At 39.0% G+C, this 20,584-nt stretch overlaps 1 protein-coding gene across 1 annotated transcript in view; it reads left to right on the plus strand.

The window, feature by feature from the left end:
* The first annotated feature begins 355 nt into the window (after positions 1-355).
* EYA1 (EYA transcriptional coactivator and phosphatase 1) overlaps positions 356-20,584 on the plus strand; it is a 151,216-nt gene continuing 130,987 nt past the window's right edge. The window contains exon 1 of the mRNA XM_030507115.1: positions 356-398. Coding sequence (XP_030362975.1) covers positions 366-398 — 33 coding nt within the window. The 5' untranslated portion in view covers positions 356-365. The remainder of the gene's footprint in view (positions 399-20,584) is intronic.

Below are 20,584 nucleotides of genomic sequence, written 5' to 3' on the forward strand. Positions count from 1 at the left end.
TGTGTTGTTGGCACAGCAAGAGCAGTGATAGAAGAGTTCCTGGCTGCCTTTTATTCGCCTGCTGACAGCGAGCACAACGGGGCTCTCGCTGCCTGCTTTTAGCTCATGTGGATTTGCAATAAACAGCTCAACTATATATTTATTTTCAAGATTAATTCAATTCGTTGAAGATACCTGCTCCCGACTTGTGTATACTTGTTAGTTAATGGCAAGTTGCAGACATAGAGATCAGCTCTTAATTTCATGCCAACAAATTAATGCGGTGACGTGGTACTGTCTTTTCCACAGGTGTGTGTGTGTGCTAGGACTGTCTGAACCTCACTGTAACTAATACCCCATATATAATTTGGAAGAAGAAATCTTCAATGGAAGACCCCCAGGGAATAAATGGGAAGCCTGTAAGTAAACAACTTGTCAGTCCTGAGGAAAAAAAGTTATGTTTTTCAAAGTGGTAATTATTTTTGTTGCAACCAAGTGGCTGGAAAGTCTTAGAAAGCTACATGTGCTTTTAGTGATTTGAAGCAGTGAATGATGAAATTCATTGAGAGGTGAAGGTTCTAAAGCTGCAGAAAATACGTATAGATTTAAAAATCTTTGTCTTCACCAACTCATTACAAAAAGATGATTGCTGCTTTCTTTAAGAAATATTTGGCTTGCTGCATTTATATTGTTAACATTTTGATCTGTTAGAAAGTTTTCATTCTGTTATTTGAAGTTATTTCTCTTTGCGTGTGTGAATACATGCAAATATTGCTTCTAGGAGAAGGGGATACAACTCCTAGCTGCAAAGTCTTATGAACAGTGGCAAAATTTTGTTTCTTAAAAAAAGATATGTTTCCAGCGCATTGTTGTTTCTTGTAAATGCCTGTTTATAAATTCACAATAGTAAGAAATTTTGCAGACTATCACACACGGTTAATAATGTTTTAAAATAATATTTCATGCATGGTCAAATGATTAGTGTGCGTGCTGTGGATTTTTTAGTTTAGTTTGTGATATCATTTTTGGCATTTGGTGAACATCAAAATGCTACATATATGTTTTTATTCTGGATTGTTTTAACAGAAATGGTGCACATTGAAATTGCCTTATTTTTACTAGTTGTAAAATAACTCCAAAACCTACTATTCAGTAAATTTGATTAGATTTATTTCCTGCATTTTTTTTCTGACTTGTTTACTTTCTACATTTGACAGTACTCTGCATCATCTCTCAATCTTCCCCTTGTATATCCAGTTTCGCTGGTGCTTGTGTTAGTTTTTCGCATAGCAACAGAGTAGAAAGAACCAAGCCACCTAATAATAAGCCTGTTGTGTTGCATGTTTTTGTTACACTTCTCGTCCAGTGTCATTTTTAACTATGTGAAGCAATATGGCTTTGATTATTTTCCAATGTTCATTTGTTCCACAGTCTGTCTCTATGTGTACATTTGGGTATTTATCCATCGCTGCTACAGCAATGTGCAGAAAGGACCGATTCACTCCTAGAGAAAGGGGTGGCCATGGTTACTGATTGGTGTTAAACAGGGATGGTCCTGTTTGCAGTTGGAGTCCCAGAGCTTTCAGCACCACCCAAGCTCAGTCCTGTTCTATTCAGGATCAGACTTTCCTCTATGCATGAAACGCCTTCCCTGAAGCCGTTGGGATTTTCTGTGGCTTCCATTGCCATACTGCCACTCTGTACACCCGGCGTAGCTTGGGCTTCATGTGCTGCAGTGGGTTTGGGTCAGGTAATCATATGCTGGAACTGTATGTAATGACAAATCTAACTGTCACTTAACGTAACGAGAGTGTTAAGGGAAATATTTGTTCACGGTTTGGCGCCACCAGCACTCCTGTTGGGGTTTTTCATTCCATTCTTTCTTTTCACTACTTAGTCCAGAGAGCCTGTAAAACACTTCATCTGCTCAGATTTCCCTTCACGTTACCCAAGTGGGTGGTAGTCATGGATGCTATCAGGATTGTCAAAATCTAAACCAGTAACTGCTGCATTGAGAAGCACTCAGGCTTCTGTAACTCAGGCAAGGACTGAACAGCCCAAAGGTGTATGACACAGGGCAGAAATACCACGATGGGATATGACTCTTCTGATTGCTGTGTCATTGAATAGGTTTAAAACTGGGATATTAAACTTGTGAATCAAATCCTGCAATTAGGCCTCACTTTAATTCATTCATAACTGGACTGGCTGCTGTGTTTGCAATACTGAATTGACCAACACAGAGATTTCTTAAAAGCAGTAGTCAGAAGGCAAAATAGTCTCAGTGAAAATAAAGAAGTTGGCATGAACACTGTTTTTATTTATTCTGCTCTCTCTGTGCATACACGAAAGAAAGAAAAAGAGAATGAGGGATAGATTAACACTCTGAATTTACAACACACAACCCAAAAGCTGTTTGGGATTTAAGATACCAAACACACGTAGCAACTCCTAAAACCTGGTGGTAGTCCTTAGGATAAGAGGAAAATTTTTCTGTAAGTGCCAGTTGAAAGGTACTTTTATTTTGGAACTGGCCAATGCAAACTATGCTGTGGAAGCAGTTTCAGGTACACGTAGGTAAGGGGGGAGCTTTATTCAGCAACTGAGAATTGAAGGTGTATAATGTTTTAGGAAAGTAGAGCTAGATGGACAACAGAGCAAGTGCCAGGAGAAGGAGAAAGGGAAATAAAAAAAGTTTATCAGACAACACTATGAGAGAGTAGATAAGTATGTACTTTGCCACTGTCTTTGGCCAAGACTCCTCTGTCAAGGAGGAGGCTGATGTTTCACATGGGAATGCCTGTTAGTGTCCAGTATGAATTTATTGTGCACTGACAGCCCATCAGAGTTAACACGTACAAGAGGATACCATAATAAGCCCAGCAGGTTAATGTCTGCACTGTTACATTCATACAACTAAAAGGGGATTTTGGCATCTAAGCAACACTTTCATCACCTGGAGAAATGGTCCTAATGGTGCTGTCATGTGTTTGGTTCACATTCTTTATGAACTGACTTGTAAACTTCTGCTTGCAAACTTGAACGCTACGTCTGCCCCCACCTTGCTTTACTGAGAAAGAAGCATAAAACAAATAAATCTGAGGCTGGCTAGACAGAGGATATCAGTGTATTATCCTACCTGAAAAAGTCACTGATGTTAAGTTTCTTACTTTCCAAGTCCAGAAAAAGGCTTTTAAGCTTGTTTGCTAATAATATGTGCACCTATTAAAGGTGGTCCACTTGTGTTTTATCAAGCTAAAACAAGTGGTTGGTTATTTTCAATTTGTATTTCTCTATTAATGAATTGGTTGTTGATTTTAACCCAATTTGTCAGTGAAACAGATACCTTAATGATGACAAAGAAGTTACAAATTCCTATAACTGGACTGCTTCAGTGTCTGGTCTGTCCTTTCTCAAAGACTATCAAAATGCCATGCTGCTCACCTTACTGATCTTTCTGTGGAGGTACTTCTTCATTTGATCGACTTTGGAGCAAACAAAAAGTTTACTTTACAAAAAAGTAAAATAGTATTATTTGGCTTGCTACTGAAATCTGCATGTCTGATATGTAGCCAATATGTTTCCACTTTGAAATGCCATGAATAGGGTTGCATATCTCGTGTCAGATTTGGTATACTAATACTAATGCTCTAATCTCTGTTTGAGTTTGTAAACTCTGTTCTTCACTATCCTTAGGGGACTTCTCTGCCTTCTTCTCTCACTTGCAATGAGTCCCACATCTCACACATACCTGAGAAGAAGAAAAACACATCTTCTTTTAAATATTTTTGAGATGAAAATGTCAGTTTGGATGTTACAGAAATTCTGATTGTAAGGAAACTGAGAATGGGTAACACTACATCTTATACTGAACTGATTTTAAAGAATTGGTGTAAAATTATTGTGGTTTACATTTGTGGTAGGCTTAATCTCTACCAGTCCCAAACTTGGCATTGGCGTGAATGCGTTGCCCTAGAAACCCTCTAGGTTTCTTCATCTACAAACATGACGAACACTGATAATCAGAATATTCTGGTGTGATATGCTTGATGTAGAATATACATCTGGGTTAGGGGTACCCCGATGACAACTTTTCACAAACCTCCAAAAGGACATTTTAGAGGTAAGCACGTATTTTATTTCATTTGATTTGCTTATTGATTTTTAAAAAAATGCATGGATTTTTATTTATTTGCAAGATTCAGCAGAAGGAATTTTTCATAAAAACATACTAGCATGTTTTCAGCAATTACTATATCCTCTGAGAATATTTTGGAGGGTATTCCTTCTGCATTAGTCTCTGTTTTGGTAGCGATGTTGAGTTATTATATACCATAAAATATGTTTCATTCCTACCCCATCCAGGCTTCTAGTTGAAAATTCTTATTGCAAAATTGTACACCAAGAGGTATTTTCAGCACCGAGTATTTTTGATGATGGGCTCTGCCCATCTGGAAAAACAGAGTGAAGACTTTGAGGCCCTCAGTAGTCAAGTTAGATCCAAACAGCGTGTACCCAATGAGCCAAGAAAGGAGGTGCTCCTAGTCTGCTTCAGCAGTTAATCTTCTCCGATTCCCCCTGCAGTCCCCAAACCTCAGCCTTCGGTCAGCTCTCTAGGCAGCCTGGCTGCATACTTCCAGCTTCTTGCTCCTCCCAGCTGCTCGCCGGTCACCGCTCTCCTGCTTATCGCATGCCATGTACAGGAGAGCAGTGCTTGCACCGAAAAGTCACCTCATATCTAATGGAAAGATGCAGAGTGAGTAGCTGGTTTCAGCAAGAAAAGCGGCGGGGGGGAGGTAATGAGGGTAGGGGGAGGAACCAAACCAGAAAACATCCAGCACCTGGCTGCAGCAAAATAATGAATTTTGCAGCAAACATGCGAGATTCTGTGGAATCTTGGAAAAGCGCCAGACTCCACGACCACAGAAATGCTGAGTCCATGGGGCCCAGAGAGAGATGGCTGGGGCAGTTCACATCTCTCCGTCTTTTTTTCAAGCTCCTTGCAGTCTTACTGAGGCATCAGGTTACACTCTCTTCACATTTTCAAGGTTATCTTTGCTACCAGAAAGGCTAGAAAGTACATTTTATTTCGAGGCGAGCTACGACTCAGTGCTGTGGCTCTCCAGCCCAGGAGCGGTTTCAGAGGCCATCACCATGGTTGTGCCCGCAGGCATGGCTGGTGACAGCCAGACACAACCTCCAGCTTTGAACAACATCAATGGCATGTTTGTCGTGCTGTCACATTACCTGTTTGTCACATTAGGGAACCAAGTCTATGAGGAAAATGGGTGAAAATACAAGTATTTCAACCTTTGGTTGAAAACTCATAGCATCATCACCTGTGAAAACCATGTATATTGGTGCTACCTCAGTTTCTCTCAAAGGCTGGCACAGCATTTTACTCCCTCCTGAGTCCCCTTGCTATTCTAAAGAAATGTGTAACATGCTTTCTTTTTGGAAAGCTCTGCAAGGCAATAACCAACAAGCACCATGCAATTGCAATCTGTAACTGAGCCTGTAAAATGGAATTGCCTGCACCCTTCCCACTCCTCTTCCCCTCTCTATCTGCAATTGATAGGATATTGAAACGTAAGCCAGAAAACCTTCTCTCAACACTCGGTATGTGTCAAAAAGAATGAACAGGCAGAACTAGCTGATATATTTAAATTCCCCACATTGAAATGAGCTGTTGCTAGACAGTCTATGGGAACTGCTTAATCAGTAACTGTTAGTAGAATTTTTTCTTTAAAAGCATTTTAGTGAAAATACTCTGGAAAATTGTAAGCTGTTTGTTGACAGTTTGAAGAGTGTCCCTTATTCACTACAAACTATTAATTCAGCTGGGTTTGCAATAATACCATAGAGGAATTCTTGATACTTAAAATGTACTTTTCCTAATGGGTGGCAAAAACTCTGCAGAGCTGGAGGCAATGATGCTTGCAGCACTGACAGAAGGACTTTTACCCACAGCTCATTTTGTTGGGCATATTCATCTTTGCGGAACCAGAGCCTAAACACAGCATGCATCATAGCTCTTATTTTTAATGAGTGTTTGTAATTTTCTGCCATTGATACAAGAAAGTAATCCCACCACCAGCATAACTCTTAGTGCATTTTCCATACACGCACATTTGCACTGGCCTTATGGTCCTGGCTTTAGGATTAGAACAGAGAACTTGCAGGAATTTTGCAGGAGTCCAACAGATACCATCAATGACCTTAGCTACAAACCCTTTTTGAGGTGAATCTTTGTCTTTGTTATGGTGTGAGACATTTTTAGATCACCATATAAAAATGGGTGTATAAAAAATACACAATCTGTCTGACTCTTTCCAGCCGCTGTATACTGTTCTGCATGATGTCTCTTCTTGAAAGTCTTGATGAAGTTGTAGCTTAGCCCTTAACAGTAAAAAGCAAACTGCCAGTGAAGTTTATTTTCTTTTTTACTAGGTTTTCTGGACCATTGTTCCGCTCGAGAAGCCATGTTTGTTAGTTTTGGCTCTCTGACTTTTCTTCCTTAAGGATAAACTCTCCTTAGGCAGTTGTACAACTATGCACTAAAAGACTGCGTAGCAGTTTATTCACAGCCCAAGCTCCAGCAGAATTCAACTGTGTGACTTCCTGGCTTAAGCGGGGGTGCATCCGTAATGTAAATACCTACTTGATTTTGGGGAAAACCAGAAGGTTTTTTGTTTTTTCTTGTAAAAGATTCCTGCTGGAAGCTTAACTTTAAAGTTGGCATCCAGCCTTCTCTGCTGTGACTCGGATACTGATCTGATTTTGTGCTTTCATGACCATTTTTATATTTTAAAATTTTTAATTCGACATTAGTTTTGCTTACCAGCTACAGAGCAGAATAAAATCGCATTACAAACATTGTAGTATTAGATTTTATCACCATTTATTTCTTCTCATCTGCCCAGGGATTTCTACATGTTCGGTAGAACTAATTTGCAGTCAGACACTGAGGTCTTCTAGAAGGCCAGCAGGCTCCACAAACTAATTTATCCAAATAACCAATCCCTCATAGGCCAACCATAGAAGGACACCAAAATGGCCTAAGCAGGCAAAGCCCCCTTTTGAAGTCTGGAATGTTTTGACTGACTTGAAACAGGCGGCAGGAATGAAGGGATAATTTTCAGTGACCCATGGGACTTTTTTGCCATTTTCAAATATTAGGTAAAACAAAGAGAAATTGCTTGTTCTAATTTAGAAAGACTTAGCAATCCGGAAGGTAACCAGACTCAGAATTGAGTACTAAGGTATAGAGCTGAAGTTTACTCAATGCATTGAGGGTTTTTATCTGGGTATATAGTATTTACACACCCACACTCTGCTTTACTTATACATGCACATACCTAAACTGTTTTTTGAATTTTGCTTTGATAAAAAAGCTTTAGTACAGTGTATATCCATGCAATATTAAGTGAACTACCTGAAACACTGTTCTTAAGTACCTACTGTTTTTCTTGAAACAATCACTTTTAATTAGTAGGATGCGTTTCTGTTGCTGCTTCAAAAGCTGGGATACTCACTCAAATGCCAAGACTTCCACGCCATACCAGTTTTCTTACACCCCCTGTCCTGGCGCCATTTGAGTAAATGTGGAAATTAATATAATTTTTGAGTTTTCCAGTCTAAAGTAGTCTTGCAGACACAAAGGGGATGTATTTTGGTGCATATATAAACCCACAATTTTCTATGAACACTTCTAGGGGGAAGAGAATACGAATAATTAGGAACAAAATTAAACCATTACAGATTGGGTTCTTCATGTTCAGCTGCTTGAACGTGTATCTTGAAGACAGTACGGAACAATCTCATGTATTTCAGCAACTTCCTTAAAGACATGCTCTTGTAAATTTTTTCTCAAAATTACCATGCAGATTTATGTGATGGGTCCAACCCAGTATTTAGCAACACCAGTGACACAGACCAACCTCAACTCTTGGCTTCTTCCCCATGACATTGACTGGCAGATAAGCTGGAGCTTTCCAGCAGAAAGAGTGTTCTCTGTCAGGAGGAATCACTAAGCCAGTTGTGAAGCTTCTCTACCCATGCTTATTAAAAGTATGTTTCCTTAATACAGTATTTTGGCAAGGCTTTTGGTCAACAACTCACCCTTTTCCATCTGACATCCTTGGTGGTTCCTGGGAGCTGTACAGACATAAAAATTACAATTAAGGGAGAGAGTAAATGCCATCTTGTGTGCACTGGCAGTGAGCTTGCATGTTTAGGGGTCTGTAGGGCATTGCTGTGGGGCTCGTCTGTGTCTTGACAACTTTATGGATAGAAATTTTGAGCTGGCAGTTTAAAGTTGGCACTTACAGCTCTGTGGTACTTGGTTGGGCTATGGCTGTTGCTGATACTGCTCCTACAGACACAGCAGACTCCTGGGTTTAGCTTGTCGTTTTACATGGGATACTGAAATATAAGTTCCTCCTGATGTCAGATTTCTCTGAAGTATTTGTGCTTAGTATTGTCCTATAGCAATAGACAAATATGCTAGGATGACAGAGAATTGTTCAGTGCAATTTTCAATCTTATATATACTGACCTCAGATTAGTGGATTTCAGAAACATGATGTTTAAATTAATGTTATTTTGGTGTGAGTGTATGTGTGTGTGTCTGTGTGCATGGAATGTATTAGATTAAATTAAGTTATGTTCCAGCTTTTACTTGAGGAATATAATTTTGTTAGTAGTTAATAATGTTAATGCCATGATTTTCTTGTATTATGTTTACATATATGGCTATAGTAAAATCAAATTATATTTGCTGGGGGTAAGATTAGTCAGTCAAGGACCTATTTACAACAGGAGAAATTAAAATTCAGAGTTTGTAGGAAAGAGATGCTTCTCTGTTTCTGTCTGCCTTGCTTTAGCTGCATTGTCTAGACTGTCCTGTCATAGACTCACGGGTCCTGCGGTCTGTGCACATAGCACAGCATCAGAGTCTGGCCGTGAGTGGGAAGGCTTCATAGGCATTTCTCATCAATCGCATAGAATTTGTCATTCTGACATTTTTGGCATTCAAAGCCTTATATTCTGCCACCAGCATTCACATAGGGTGAACTTTCCATTGTACCAACAATGCATCTATACAACTGTGCAATGCAGCAGATGGGAGAAAATTTCTTCCCAGCTCCTATGGTGATCAGATCATACCCTGAAGCACAGGATTTGATTATCCTGATTATAATTTACAGAGCTATAAAGTTGTTAATGGTCATGAGTCAATGAATGAGATTGCTTGAAGATAAAAAATAGCTTATTTTTTTCTCAATATGTTTTAAAAGAAGCGAGTAGGAGAATAAGTCATTTCAGGCACACTTGCACACTCCTTACACAGTGGAGTAATTTAAAAATATAATCTAAGTGTTATATTTGGTCAAAATGAATGCGGATTAAAAGAGAGAGAGCATTTAGAGTAAGCACTGTTTGGGTGCTTGTAGATTCAGGTATTGCTCTTGATGAATGTGTGATTTGTTGTGTAGATATTTTTAGGAAAGTAAGCATGATCTATTTTTCATTTTATTTTTATTCTTAATAATTGGACGTATTTTTCATGTTTGACCACCCTTTTAGGCCTGTAAATAATTTAAAAGATCTAAGAGTATCTCTGTATTCAGAATCAACGAGTTAAATGCTTGTATGCCTTACTTTCACCTTCAGTTATTTGTACATGAAAAATAATCTAAATCTATGATGGCCTATTTCACTTGTATTTTTCTACCCTTGTTTGAAGCATTTTTTGGGAACAGTGTATTTAGTGGGAGACTGATCGGTACATCAGATTTGTGTCATTTGCAACAATATTTTGGAAAAGGAGAAGGTGTAAGATCTATGTTTTATTTTTCTCTGGTTTTAGTAAGTCATTATAAAAGCTAAGTGGCACATCAAGCAGGTTTATATAGTGCAGACACTGCATAAATCCTCTGCTCAGTCCCTGGAAGGGCTGTACGCTGCCATTATGCTTTCTATAAACAGAAGACACGCACACTGCCAAATGCTTGCAGCACTGGACACCAGCTCTTTCTGTTCTTAGCTTGTCTTGTTTATTGTTGCTCAAAGACTGTCTTATTTTCTGGTATTGCATCTGCTTTTGATCTTCAGGAGCAAAGAGTATCTTGCACTTACTGGTATCTGGCCTCTCCATCTTCTCAATTTTTTCTCTATCTGCAATTTTAAATAAAATAATAAGACATTATTTTGCTCTGACTTTGGAGAATTAAGGACAATAGCTACTCAGAAGCGAACACTTCGGTGGTTCTGGGGCTGGACAAGAGGACAGGAGCCTTGTATAAAAGCTTGGAGAACACTCAGATTTGGACTGACAGAGAAGAGCAAGAGGTATGTGAGTGCCAGTAAATTGGGTTAGACAACATACCTTCGCTTGCAGTTCTGCATTTAACAGGGACCAGCAGCAGATGTTTAAAGAGAGTAGGAGAAATAGAGCAAATCCTGCTTTTGATAGGATAAAAGATACAGCCAAACCATTGTGTTTAATGCTGTCCTTCATGAACTTGCTTTTATTTGGGCATATTTATGCTTTGAACCTCAGTATTGATGAGCTCCACAAGCTAATTATGTGTTTTTTAAGAAAGTCTTTTTGTTGCTTTACACTTGCTGCCTCCAGTGAAAACATGGGGGTGTTAAGTTTTCCTGGCATGAGAAATAATGAGTTCTCAATCTCTGTTTGCTTTCTGCAGTCTCATTCCTGTTTCTATAGACTTCTGTTGTTTTCATGACACTGACGTGTCTCCTCCAAGCTGAAGAGCCTTGTTTCTTCCTGAGGCTGCTGATGAGCTTTGTGTGAGAGATTCAGGATGTGAGCGCTCTGGCTTTAGGATGTTTTCTGTTGTACTCTCTCTTTCCTTCCTAATAACGTTTAACACAATATACACTCTTTTGACTGCTATTGGCCACTAAGCTGTTGTTTTCAGAAAATTACTGGCAACAATTCCAAGATCTCTTCCTTGGAAACAGCAGTTAATTTAGCACTTATCCTTGCACATCCTCAGTTGGAGTTGTCTTTTACTTTGCATTTATCAACACAGAATTTCACCAGCACTTGTAATGTGTAGTCACCGTAACATCAGTTCTTTGTAGGCAGCTTTACTTTGAGCTCACCTGAGTAGTTCAGCAAATTTATAAACTTGCCATTTGCCATCTTTTCCAGGGCATTTATCTTTAATAGAGCAGGTCATTTTGGAATTCCACTAGTAACACTGTGAAAACTGCCAACTTTCTCTGTTCCATCCTTTAAATAGTAATTCATGACAGACCTTTTATTTTACCTTGTGACAAATTGTTTAAGAGCTTTTGGCTTGTGAGAGCTTTTCAGTAATATAAATATACTACATTAACCAAATCATCCTTATCCAAATAATCATTAAGTCTTTACAGAAACGCTAGTAATCTTGAAGTTATGACTTCTCTTTACAAAGCCATGCTTTCTCTTCTCCATTACATCATATTCCCATGTGCCTACCAATTCTCTTGTTTATTATAGGAGCTGATTTGATCATGCTTCCATAGTATTAGAGCTCTTGAATGAGCTCTTGGGTCTGGGTGTTTTGTGCTTCTTCATTTTGTTAATCTTCCCCAAAGCTTCCTCTGTTAATACTTTGGTTTAGAGCTGTCTTCTCTTCTTGCATAGTGAGTATCATGCAAATAATTCATTCTGTAATGGTCCTGTCTTGACTAAGCATTCCTTTATTGCCACAGGCAAATGTTGGCTTTTTGCATGTTTTCCATGAAGTCTTTACATTAATCTGAGCCAATAGCAAATGGTTCTTCAGGGGGGTTTTTTGTCTGGGTTTTTTTAATTTTTTTTTTTTTTTTTTTTAATTGTACTGCATTCTCCTGGGTTAGCATTTGGATTTATAGAACATAAGCCTTTTCCAGTTTCAGGTATTTAGCTGTAATGTATGGTGCTCAGCCTATGTAATGTCTTTGGACCCTCACCATCAGCTCCAGCAAAGCCTGAGTCTTCTGCAGCTCTGCACAGGTCAGCTGGTCCTGTGCAGGTGTCTAGGACATCTAAAACAGCACTAGAGGCTTCGTCTCAGCACCCGAATTGCTTGCAGTATCTTTTTATTTTATTAGTCTTGTATAGTAATGTTTAGTAATTTTGTCTTTTTGTAGTCTTGTTGTCTTTGCAGAGTACAGAGTGAATTCAGCTCTTACAAGTGTTCTTTGCTATTTTGTATCTATGTGACTTCATGTATCTATGTGTGTAGACAGATTTTTTGAGGTTATTTCCTTACAGCATAAATTAACTACAGAAATGAAGCTGCAAAACAAGCAGAGTATACTTTTTGTTACTATTTGAAGCAACAGGTTCTCTTTCTGAATCTCCTTTATCTGTTTTCCAGTTTGTTGGGGTTTTTTCTTTGTTATTGGTTTGGTTTGATTTTGTTTTCTCAGAAGTGTTTTGCATGAGACCAGAGCATCCTGTGATGATGTGTAAAGTTTTTATATGATGTGCCAATGACTAAGAACAGAATTTGCTGTCCTGTGATAACTTTTTCGGTGAGAGGTTTTATAATCCGTGCAGGTGTGACAATACCGCACTAGGGTGAGATCTGAATAAAGCTTTTTGTTGTTGTTAGAGTCATTTGAACAGTTCACTCAAACAGACTGTCACCAAAAAAAGCCCCCTTCTCCAGGTGAGAAAAGAGGTGACAAAAGTTTGCTTTTTACGCTGTATGCAACACGTGATGCATGAGCTGAATAGCAGAGCTCATTACAGTGAGTAGTTGATATAGCTGTGATGAACTAAAAGAGGTAAATGAGGTAAGATTTGCAGTAATCTTTATAAGGTCAAAATGATGAATAAGAGGTTGGAAAATCAAAATCAATTTTAGGTGCAAAAACATTCAGAACTTGTCTCACTGAATGTATTCAGTTAAAAAAAAATAGATTTGAAACTGAATCTCTTTGTGGATTTGTGTTGAATTGGGGTCAATAGTTTTGACCAAAAAAACCCAGAAACTGGGGGTGCTGTCATCAGTTGCCACTTGGGAAGACGTGTTTCCTTCCCCTCTTCACTCTGTTATCTGGTGACAGTGCTTTGGAATGTGGTCATGTCTTACAGTGTGGGTTGGAGCAGAGAGGTGAATGAACACCTCACCCTTGCAAGTGAGTGTCCTACCCATTTGACTGCAGGTATTCCGAGGGAGAGGTTTGAGAGCAACTTTTTCCAGGAAAACAAGAGAGAAGATGCTTTCCTGGAGGAGTTCTAGCTTCAGGCAGAAGTGGGGTTTAAGTCCTATTTTGCCTTATGCTTTGTGCTTTAAAGAATAATGGCTTTAAGCTGTAAGAGGGTAGATTTAGATTAGATATTAAGAAAAAATTCTTTGCTATGAGGGTGGTGAGGCGATGGCAGAGGTTGCCCAGAGAAGATGGGGATACCCCATCCCTGGCAGTGTTCAAGGCCAGGTTGGATGGGGCTTGGAGCAACCTGGTCTAGTGGAAGGTGTCCCTGCCAATGGCAGGGGGCTTGGAACTAGATGATCTTTGGGGTCCCTTCCAACCCAAACCGTTCCATTATTCTGTAGTTCTTTGGGTTGTAGGATAGTCATGGAGGTAAGAAACACATGCTCCAGCTACCTGTTCCCCCTTCTTTTATCATCTAATCTTTTTGTTAAAAGCTCTTTTTTCAAAATTTTATTCTCCCCTTGCTAGTGAAAAATTGTGGAAAGTTCTGATTTTTGGAATGACTCAGAAGGGTTTGACAGATAGGGTTTGGGAGAGTAAGGACATAGCCTTCCAGCAAAACTCTGTATTCAGAGCTGTGTATTTCACATTCTTTTTGGAACCTCTATCTCACTGACCAATAAAAGTCAATGTTTGGAAACATTCTATTACTTACATAATATTATTTTAAGGTCAGTTAGTAGTTTTGAGATTTAAATAAAAATAAGTATTATTATCCTTTATATCTAGGGAATGATCAAAGACCCATTCTGTTAGAAGGCACAGAGAGACGAAAGAGAAAAACGTGCTGTCACTTAAAGAACTTGCAAGTTTAGTTTATAGCAAGATCTGATGGAAGAGTAACTGTTAGAATTGTTAGCCCATCTGTTCTAAAAGCACCTTCTAAGAGCTGAATTATGTAATTTATTTTTTAAAAATATTAATGTTTTTATGAAAAATATATGTAATTAATACACTTAATAAATAAGCCAGTGACTATTTCATTCTTTTCTTTTAGTTGAACAGATACACTAATTGAAGATTGGCTCTAATACAGGGCTTTATTCCGTTGTTAAAGATTGGTAGCCGGTAAGACTTATTGACCCTCAGGCCTCAGGTATTTCAGCCACTTCAGTGTGCACTTGGAGCCAGTGCCTACTGCAGTGTTGCTGGATAAATCCTATAGCTTGGGACAGAAAAGAGAGTCTGCATCACTGTTCCTACCATCTGTGGCTAAATCCCAAGCAAGTCACTTGGAGTGAAAGATGTGGGATTCTGCTCTTACCTTATCCACTTTATTCCTCATCTTTCCCATCTCTATTGACTTCTGTTAAAAAACCCCCATGTGCTAAGTAACCAGCATGATTCCTTTAGCAAGTCATTTATGAATCCCTCAACTGCCAAAGCTGCTAAAAACTAAGCCGTACATTATCTGGTGGTAGCGTAGTTTGGTAGATCTGAGAACGGCAGGTCATGAGCTCAGCTTGGTCAACAAATTACAGTTAAAAATGTGCAGCAGACACAGATGCTGGTTTTATTTTAATTGTGCTTCCTTCTCCTTTTGTATTTTCTTTTTTTGTCTTGAAGAATGGAAGGCTAGACACCAGAAATACGCAGCAGCTCCAAATCCTTTTTCTGCCTCTTCCTAGGCTTCTTACAGAGAAGAGTTAGTCCCATGACAGTTCTATTATAATGACACCACAAAAAGATTTTTTTTTTTCACCCCTCCTGACCTCCCTCATGAAATGTTTTGGCATGTAAGTGGGAAGAGAGTAAGAAGTGTTAGCAAAAGGAAAGCGGTGTGTAATACCTTAATATTTGAAAGTGTTAACTGCTCTTCTTTATTAAAGGTTTAGACAATCTGTGTGGAGATTGTTGTCTGGGCAGGGGGTGTGTGATGGCTTCTCTGTACTTGCAATGCCAAGATGTATTGACTGCTTGTCACTATGTAGTGAGAAAGGTCACACTAACGCCTTTGACTCCCTGGGTCTTCTATGTTTTACAGCTGTTACCTGCATGTTATGACATTCGATATGTTGTGCAAGAGGAGGCTATGATGAGCAAGCGAAGGGTGAGGAGGAAGGTGGGAACTGCACTGTGTGGTGCAGTGCATGAGTGGGTAGTAAAATGCTGCGGAATATGACTCCGAACTGTCAGAGAGGCAAGTAAGTTTGGAAGAAAGGACAAGTCATTTGCTCCTGCCTTTTACCTCTAGGTGAAGGCGCTCCTCCACACACCTGCCTTTCCTAGCCTTTGTCATCTCTGTTTTCACATTTGCTAGCATAGAACAGTCATTTTGTTCAGTTGAGGTCAACACATGACCAAGGAACTTTCCAGCCAGTGCCTGAAAAGTTATTTGTGCCTCTGAGCTCCCAACTCTTACGCAACTCACCATAAAATTAAAAATGCATGTTAAACATTTTCCCAGAATGACTTCGAGAGGTATCAGTTATATACTTACCTTGTGCTGATGAGTCTTATATCTACTTGCTTACTTCACACTAATGCCAAATTTACACTGGTGCTTTTTAGGTCATCCTGAGTCCTTAAGCACTGGTACACCTTTGGCTTTCTTCCCGTTCACTGTCAGCTTGTACTAATAATAATCTGTGGATCTCAGCTGATTTTGTCAAAAGACCAGTGCTCTTTTGGGGATTTTTTTTTTTTTCTGCACTCCTTTTATTCAACTGCTGATGTTTTGTGCCACTCTTGTCTCTCATTGTCAGCGGCTAAGTATGAAGATGTTATTCCCTCCAAAGTGTGCACATGGTGTTCAGCATTAGGGACAGCTGCTAGAAATAGAAGTTGTGTCCTCCTTGATTTTGCTGAGCAGTTGTAGATAGCTCTGTGTCAAATAAACGTGATGGGACATTTCATGTAGTTGTTATTACAGATGGCATTTACCATCACACTGTTCCTGTCTTAGTATTTTTTCTTTTTATGGGGTTACTTGTCAAATGTTTCATGCTTAAGTATCTTTAACCCCAAATCCTTGTATGATACTAATTTAGAGGTGTTAATATTCTGCCTGCAATTCTTGCACCCGGCTGAGAAATTGTTACAGTTACATTTAGAAATCAGAAAGAACTGTCAGAAACAAGTGGTGCTGACAAACCCAATGTATTTTGTACTTTAACATTTGTTTTCTACAAGTCATTTGTAGGTATAAAAGCAACATTTGAGTGAATAAAGTGCTAGGAAGTCTTACACAGGACCTTTGTTAGTCTGCCAACAAAAATAAACATGTCTGTGATGAAGTGTGATGGTGGTGTTAGCAGAGCAGTAGAGGCTCTTGGAGGGACGCTGAACAAGTACCGCTGGGATCACAAACAGGCTGACCATGGGGAGTGCAGGGGCTGAGCTACTGAACCAGATATTATCTCCATTCAGCACAGCCTTTAATTTTAGTGATTATAAATGAGTTTAAAACATTGTTATTTTTAAGAGTCCTGAATCTGTTGAAACTGAAGGACTAGATTAACTGGCTGTAACATCCAATGTGTTTAATCCCAAATCTTTGTGTTAGCCCAGTATGCCCAAACTGTCACTAGAGGTTTCATGATTGCTCTGCTGACACTTTTTAAAGATTTAAGACTTCAGTGAGGAAGAAATTAAATTTCTCTGTTTTGAATTGTCCTTGTCTGTTTGGATGCAATGTTTAGGTGGCAAGGAGAGTTTCGTCATTAAGACACTGACCTGACATTGGGATATATTAATCCTCTCCATGGCTGTCCTGCAAGCTGCTTGCATTTCTGCAGTGATGACATGTAGTCTGTCTCTGCCTATTCTTTGTCTGCAAATTGAATAGTAATGCTTTCCCTCTCATCATATTTGTCTAATTAATTTGAGCTAGTTGTAGTAAACTCGTGTTAGGTATAGAAGTTGCACTAAGCACTGTCTTGCAATCCTGAATATTGAATTTGTGTTTCCTTCTGAAAGTCAAGTGAGAGAGTGCCAGACATGAAAGATGAAGCTTTTGCTTTCAGTAAGAAAAATGATGGAGCTCAAAATATTGCTATGAACATCTCTGTGTAAATGCTTATAATAACGATATTCCAGTGGACAAACCCAAAACACAAAGGGACTGACCCCTACGCTTTCGCAGTGATAAAGATCTGAAGTCCAGATTTGAACACTTTATGATCTCGCCCTGTGAGGGGAGTAGGAGTTATGTGTGCACAGCTAAAGCTGTGAATTTGATCCAGAGTTTTCTCCTATACTCTGTAAATGCAGTCATTTCTCCTAAATCATATTCTTCTGCATGGTTTCTCCCTCTCTGAGTACACACCCATTTTATCATAAGAATGTTACATACAGTTTACAAAAAATGTATGTTTTTGAAGTATTTCAATTCTAGAGCAGTAATTTCCTATAGCAGACTTTAACATTTTGAAATACTAAGCACATATTTAAATGGCACTGTTCAATGCTTTCACATTTCTTTGTTCTCATCTGGTCAGAATATAGTGTGTGAATATTTTGTGATACCTCAAACCGTAGAGTATGTTTAGTAGTTTTTAGTCTATTGAGTAGTTCAATTAGTTAATGTGATGTGGTACTGAGAAGAAAATGAAGGAAATGCCAGGATAAATAAAACAAATTTTAAACTTGTACTGTAACTCTTTCTAACATAGGACAAAAATAGTAGACTTAATTTTAGACATCTGCTGTTGCTACTGTACACAAATGGTACTATATGAACAGAGGGCTACATGAGACAATTTTAATAGTAGCAAGAATCTATTTCTTGTAACGGTGGGTTTTTAAACAATGCAAATTTTAGAACAAATATTTTAAAGTGGTAAATATAAAGGTAGTTGCCACATGTATTCCTTATATTTATTTTATATTTAGCTGTGGTTCCTCTATTAATCTTTGTTTCAAACATTAAATGCCTTCCTCATGACAGCTGTCCATTCACTCATACCATGACTACTGGCATGTTAAGTTCAAAGTGGAATGTCATGGAGAATGCGGATAATATATTTAGTTCCTGTCACCAGACAGCACAAGGCACCAGTGCGTCTCGTTCTCAGAGGGGGAAACCAGCTACTTTCACTGCAATGTTTCCCTTCAGTTAATATAATTTGGGGGTTTTTTAGAGGAAGTATCAAGTCTATCAGCATGATTTTTACTGTAATGTTCAGTGTTATGAGCACCTAAAAGAAATGTTTAAAAAAATAATTTTAAAAGCAGTGCCTGAAAGAATATGTAGAAGAATGTATGTTTGTTTTTCAGGGCTTTGATATGTGCATGCCAGAAAATAAGCTGGAGCTGGAGCTGATGCAGGAGAACTCTGGGTCTGAATGATCAGAAGCAAGCCATTTTAAAACAAATTATAGAAGCTTATGGAAGAGAAAACTTTCCCAAGAGCATAGTGAAAGGCTTAATCCATATTTCTACAAAATTGCAGCTGTCAGGGTTTCTTTAATTACCCTAGCAAAATGCTGTGTCAGGTGTTACGAAGAAGTTTGGCCATGCATTCAGAAAATTAATAGCTTCCTTACATCAGATGTGTTAAATAGAAACATGTCTGGTTGTGCAGCCAGTTGTCACATTTTGATGTTCCTATTGAAAGTTATTTCTTTTACTGTATAATTTATGTTCAGTAATTAAGCTGTGAGGAAAGAGACATTTTGTTGGAACAGTGATCTTCATGCACATAAAAAACATTTATAGGATGAGACCAATGTTTGCTATGCCAGTCTTGCTGTATATCATGTCAGGTGCTCCTGAGAGCAGTTGCCGTTCAGTCACAGAGAATTCCAGTGTGGAACAACAAAGAATTGCAAATTTGCCACAAAGAAAACATTGGTATTGAGAAATTAGTTTGTATCCCTGATAGATTGTATTCATTTTGTCAGAAGAACAAAATGATGGTCAGTAAAATATCTTACACTTATGCTCTGAATTTCAGTAAGTTCTACCTTGTCCTAACAGGCTTTCAAGCTTTCCAGTGCTTTCATCTAACCATAGATTACTATTTGCATTAACAGCTTAAACCTCTGGTTTTATGGGGTTGGTTTCTTCATTCTGTGTTATGATTAGTGTACTGAAAACTGGTGCTGCATTACTCGCATGGTGAAATCTTTTTCCTCTTGTGTGTAATTTTCTATGCTGAACTTGGTGTTTGCTGTCTCTTATTCTGTCACCGCACACCTCCAAGGTGAATCAGGCTTCATCTTCTCCTTATGTCCCCACTAGGAAGATGTAAAGAGAAATGATTTCCTATTAGCCTTCTTTTCTTCTGACTGATCAAACCCAGTTCTGTCAGCCTCTTCTCATATGGCATGTGCCTCTAATTGTCTTGATAGCCTTCCTGTTGGACTTATTCCAGTATAGCAATGTCTCTTTTATACTGGGACATCCAAAACTAGATGTACTCAAGATGAATTCTCTCAAATGCCAAATTGAGGGGAAAAATAACTTTCTCTGACCCGCTGCTTGCACTTTTGCGAATACAGCCCAATATGCTTTGGCCTTCTTTACTTTTGCTGGTTTGTGTTCAAATACTCCACCCAGTACCCCCATCCTTTTATGCAAATCTGCTATTCTCCAGTCAGCACCCAGCCTGTGCTGTCACATGGAGTTATTCGGTCCAGGCATGGGACTTGGCATTTTCTTTTGTTGAACTCCACAGGGTTCCTGTAGGCCCATATCTACAGCCTGTCAAGGTCCCTCTGATGAATAGCAGCCCTGTCCTACCACTCTGGGGAGTTGCAAACTTTGCAATCTATAAACTTGCTGAGGGGGCAATACCATCCATCTCCCTGCTTGTTAGTAAAGATACCAAACAGTATTGGCTGTATTATCAATCCTTGAGAGATGACACTGTGCAACTAGCTGCCAGCTGGCCTTTATATGGCTGATCACAAACTTTACCCCAAACGTTCAGCCAGTTTTCCACCTGCCTTATCTTCTACTTATTTGTCTGAAAGGATACAGTGAGACACTTGTGGACTCTTATCCACAGAGCCAGTCATTTCATCATGAAGGCAGTCATGCCAGTTAAGCACAAATTGCCCTTGCTGAAACTGTGCTGACTGTTCCTAATTATCTTCTTGTCTGTCATGTGCCTTGAAATGGCTTCTGAGATTTGTTCCATAATCTTCCTGGAGACTGAGGTTAGGCTGACTGGCCTGTATTTTCCCACAATCCCCTTGTTCTTCTTGAAGATGGTGTGACATTTGCCCTTTTCCAGTCTTCAGGAATCTCCTCTGATCATTATGACCTCTCGAAAATGGTCAGTGGTGCTGCTTTTCTAACTCTTTCTGCAAACTCAGGCCATGTTGCTATTACTTCTCATGAGTAGCCTGTCGCTGCCTTCACCCTCTGTGTGCTTCATTTTTGTGGTTAAGCTCAACCGGGAGTGTCTTGTTCATCCATGCTGTCCTTCTGCCCT

This window comes from Strigops habroptila, chromosome 1 (genome assembly GCF_004027225.2).
Source record: "Strigops habroptila isolate Jane chromosome 1, bStrHab1.2.pri, whole genome shotgun sequence".
Taxonomy (NCBI): domain Eukaryota; kingdom Metazoa; phylum Chordata; class Aves; order Psittaciformes; family Psittacidae; genus Strigops; species Strigops habroptila.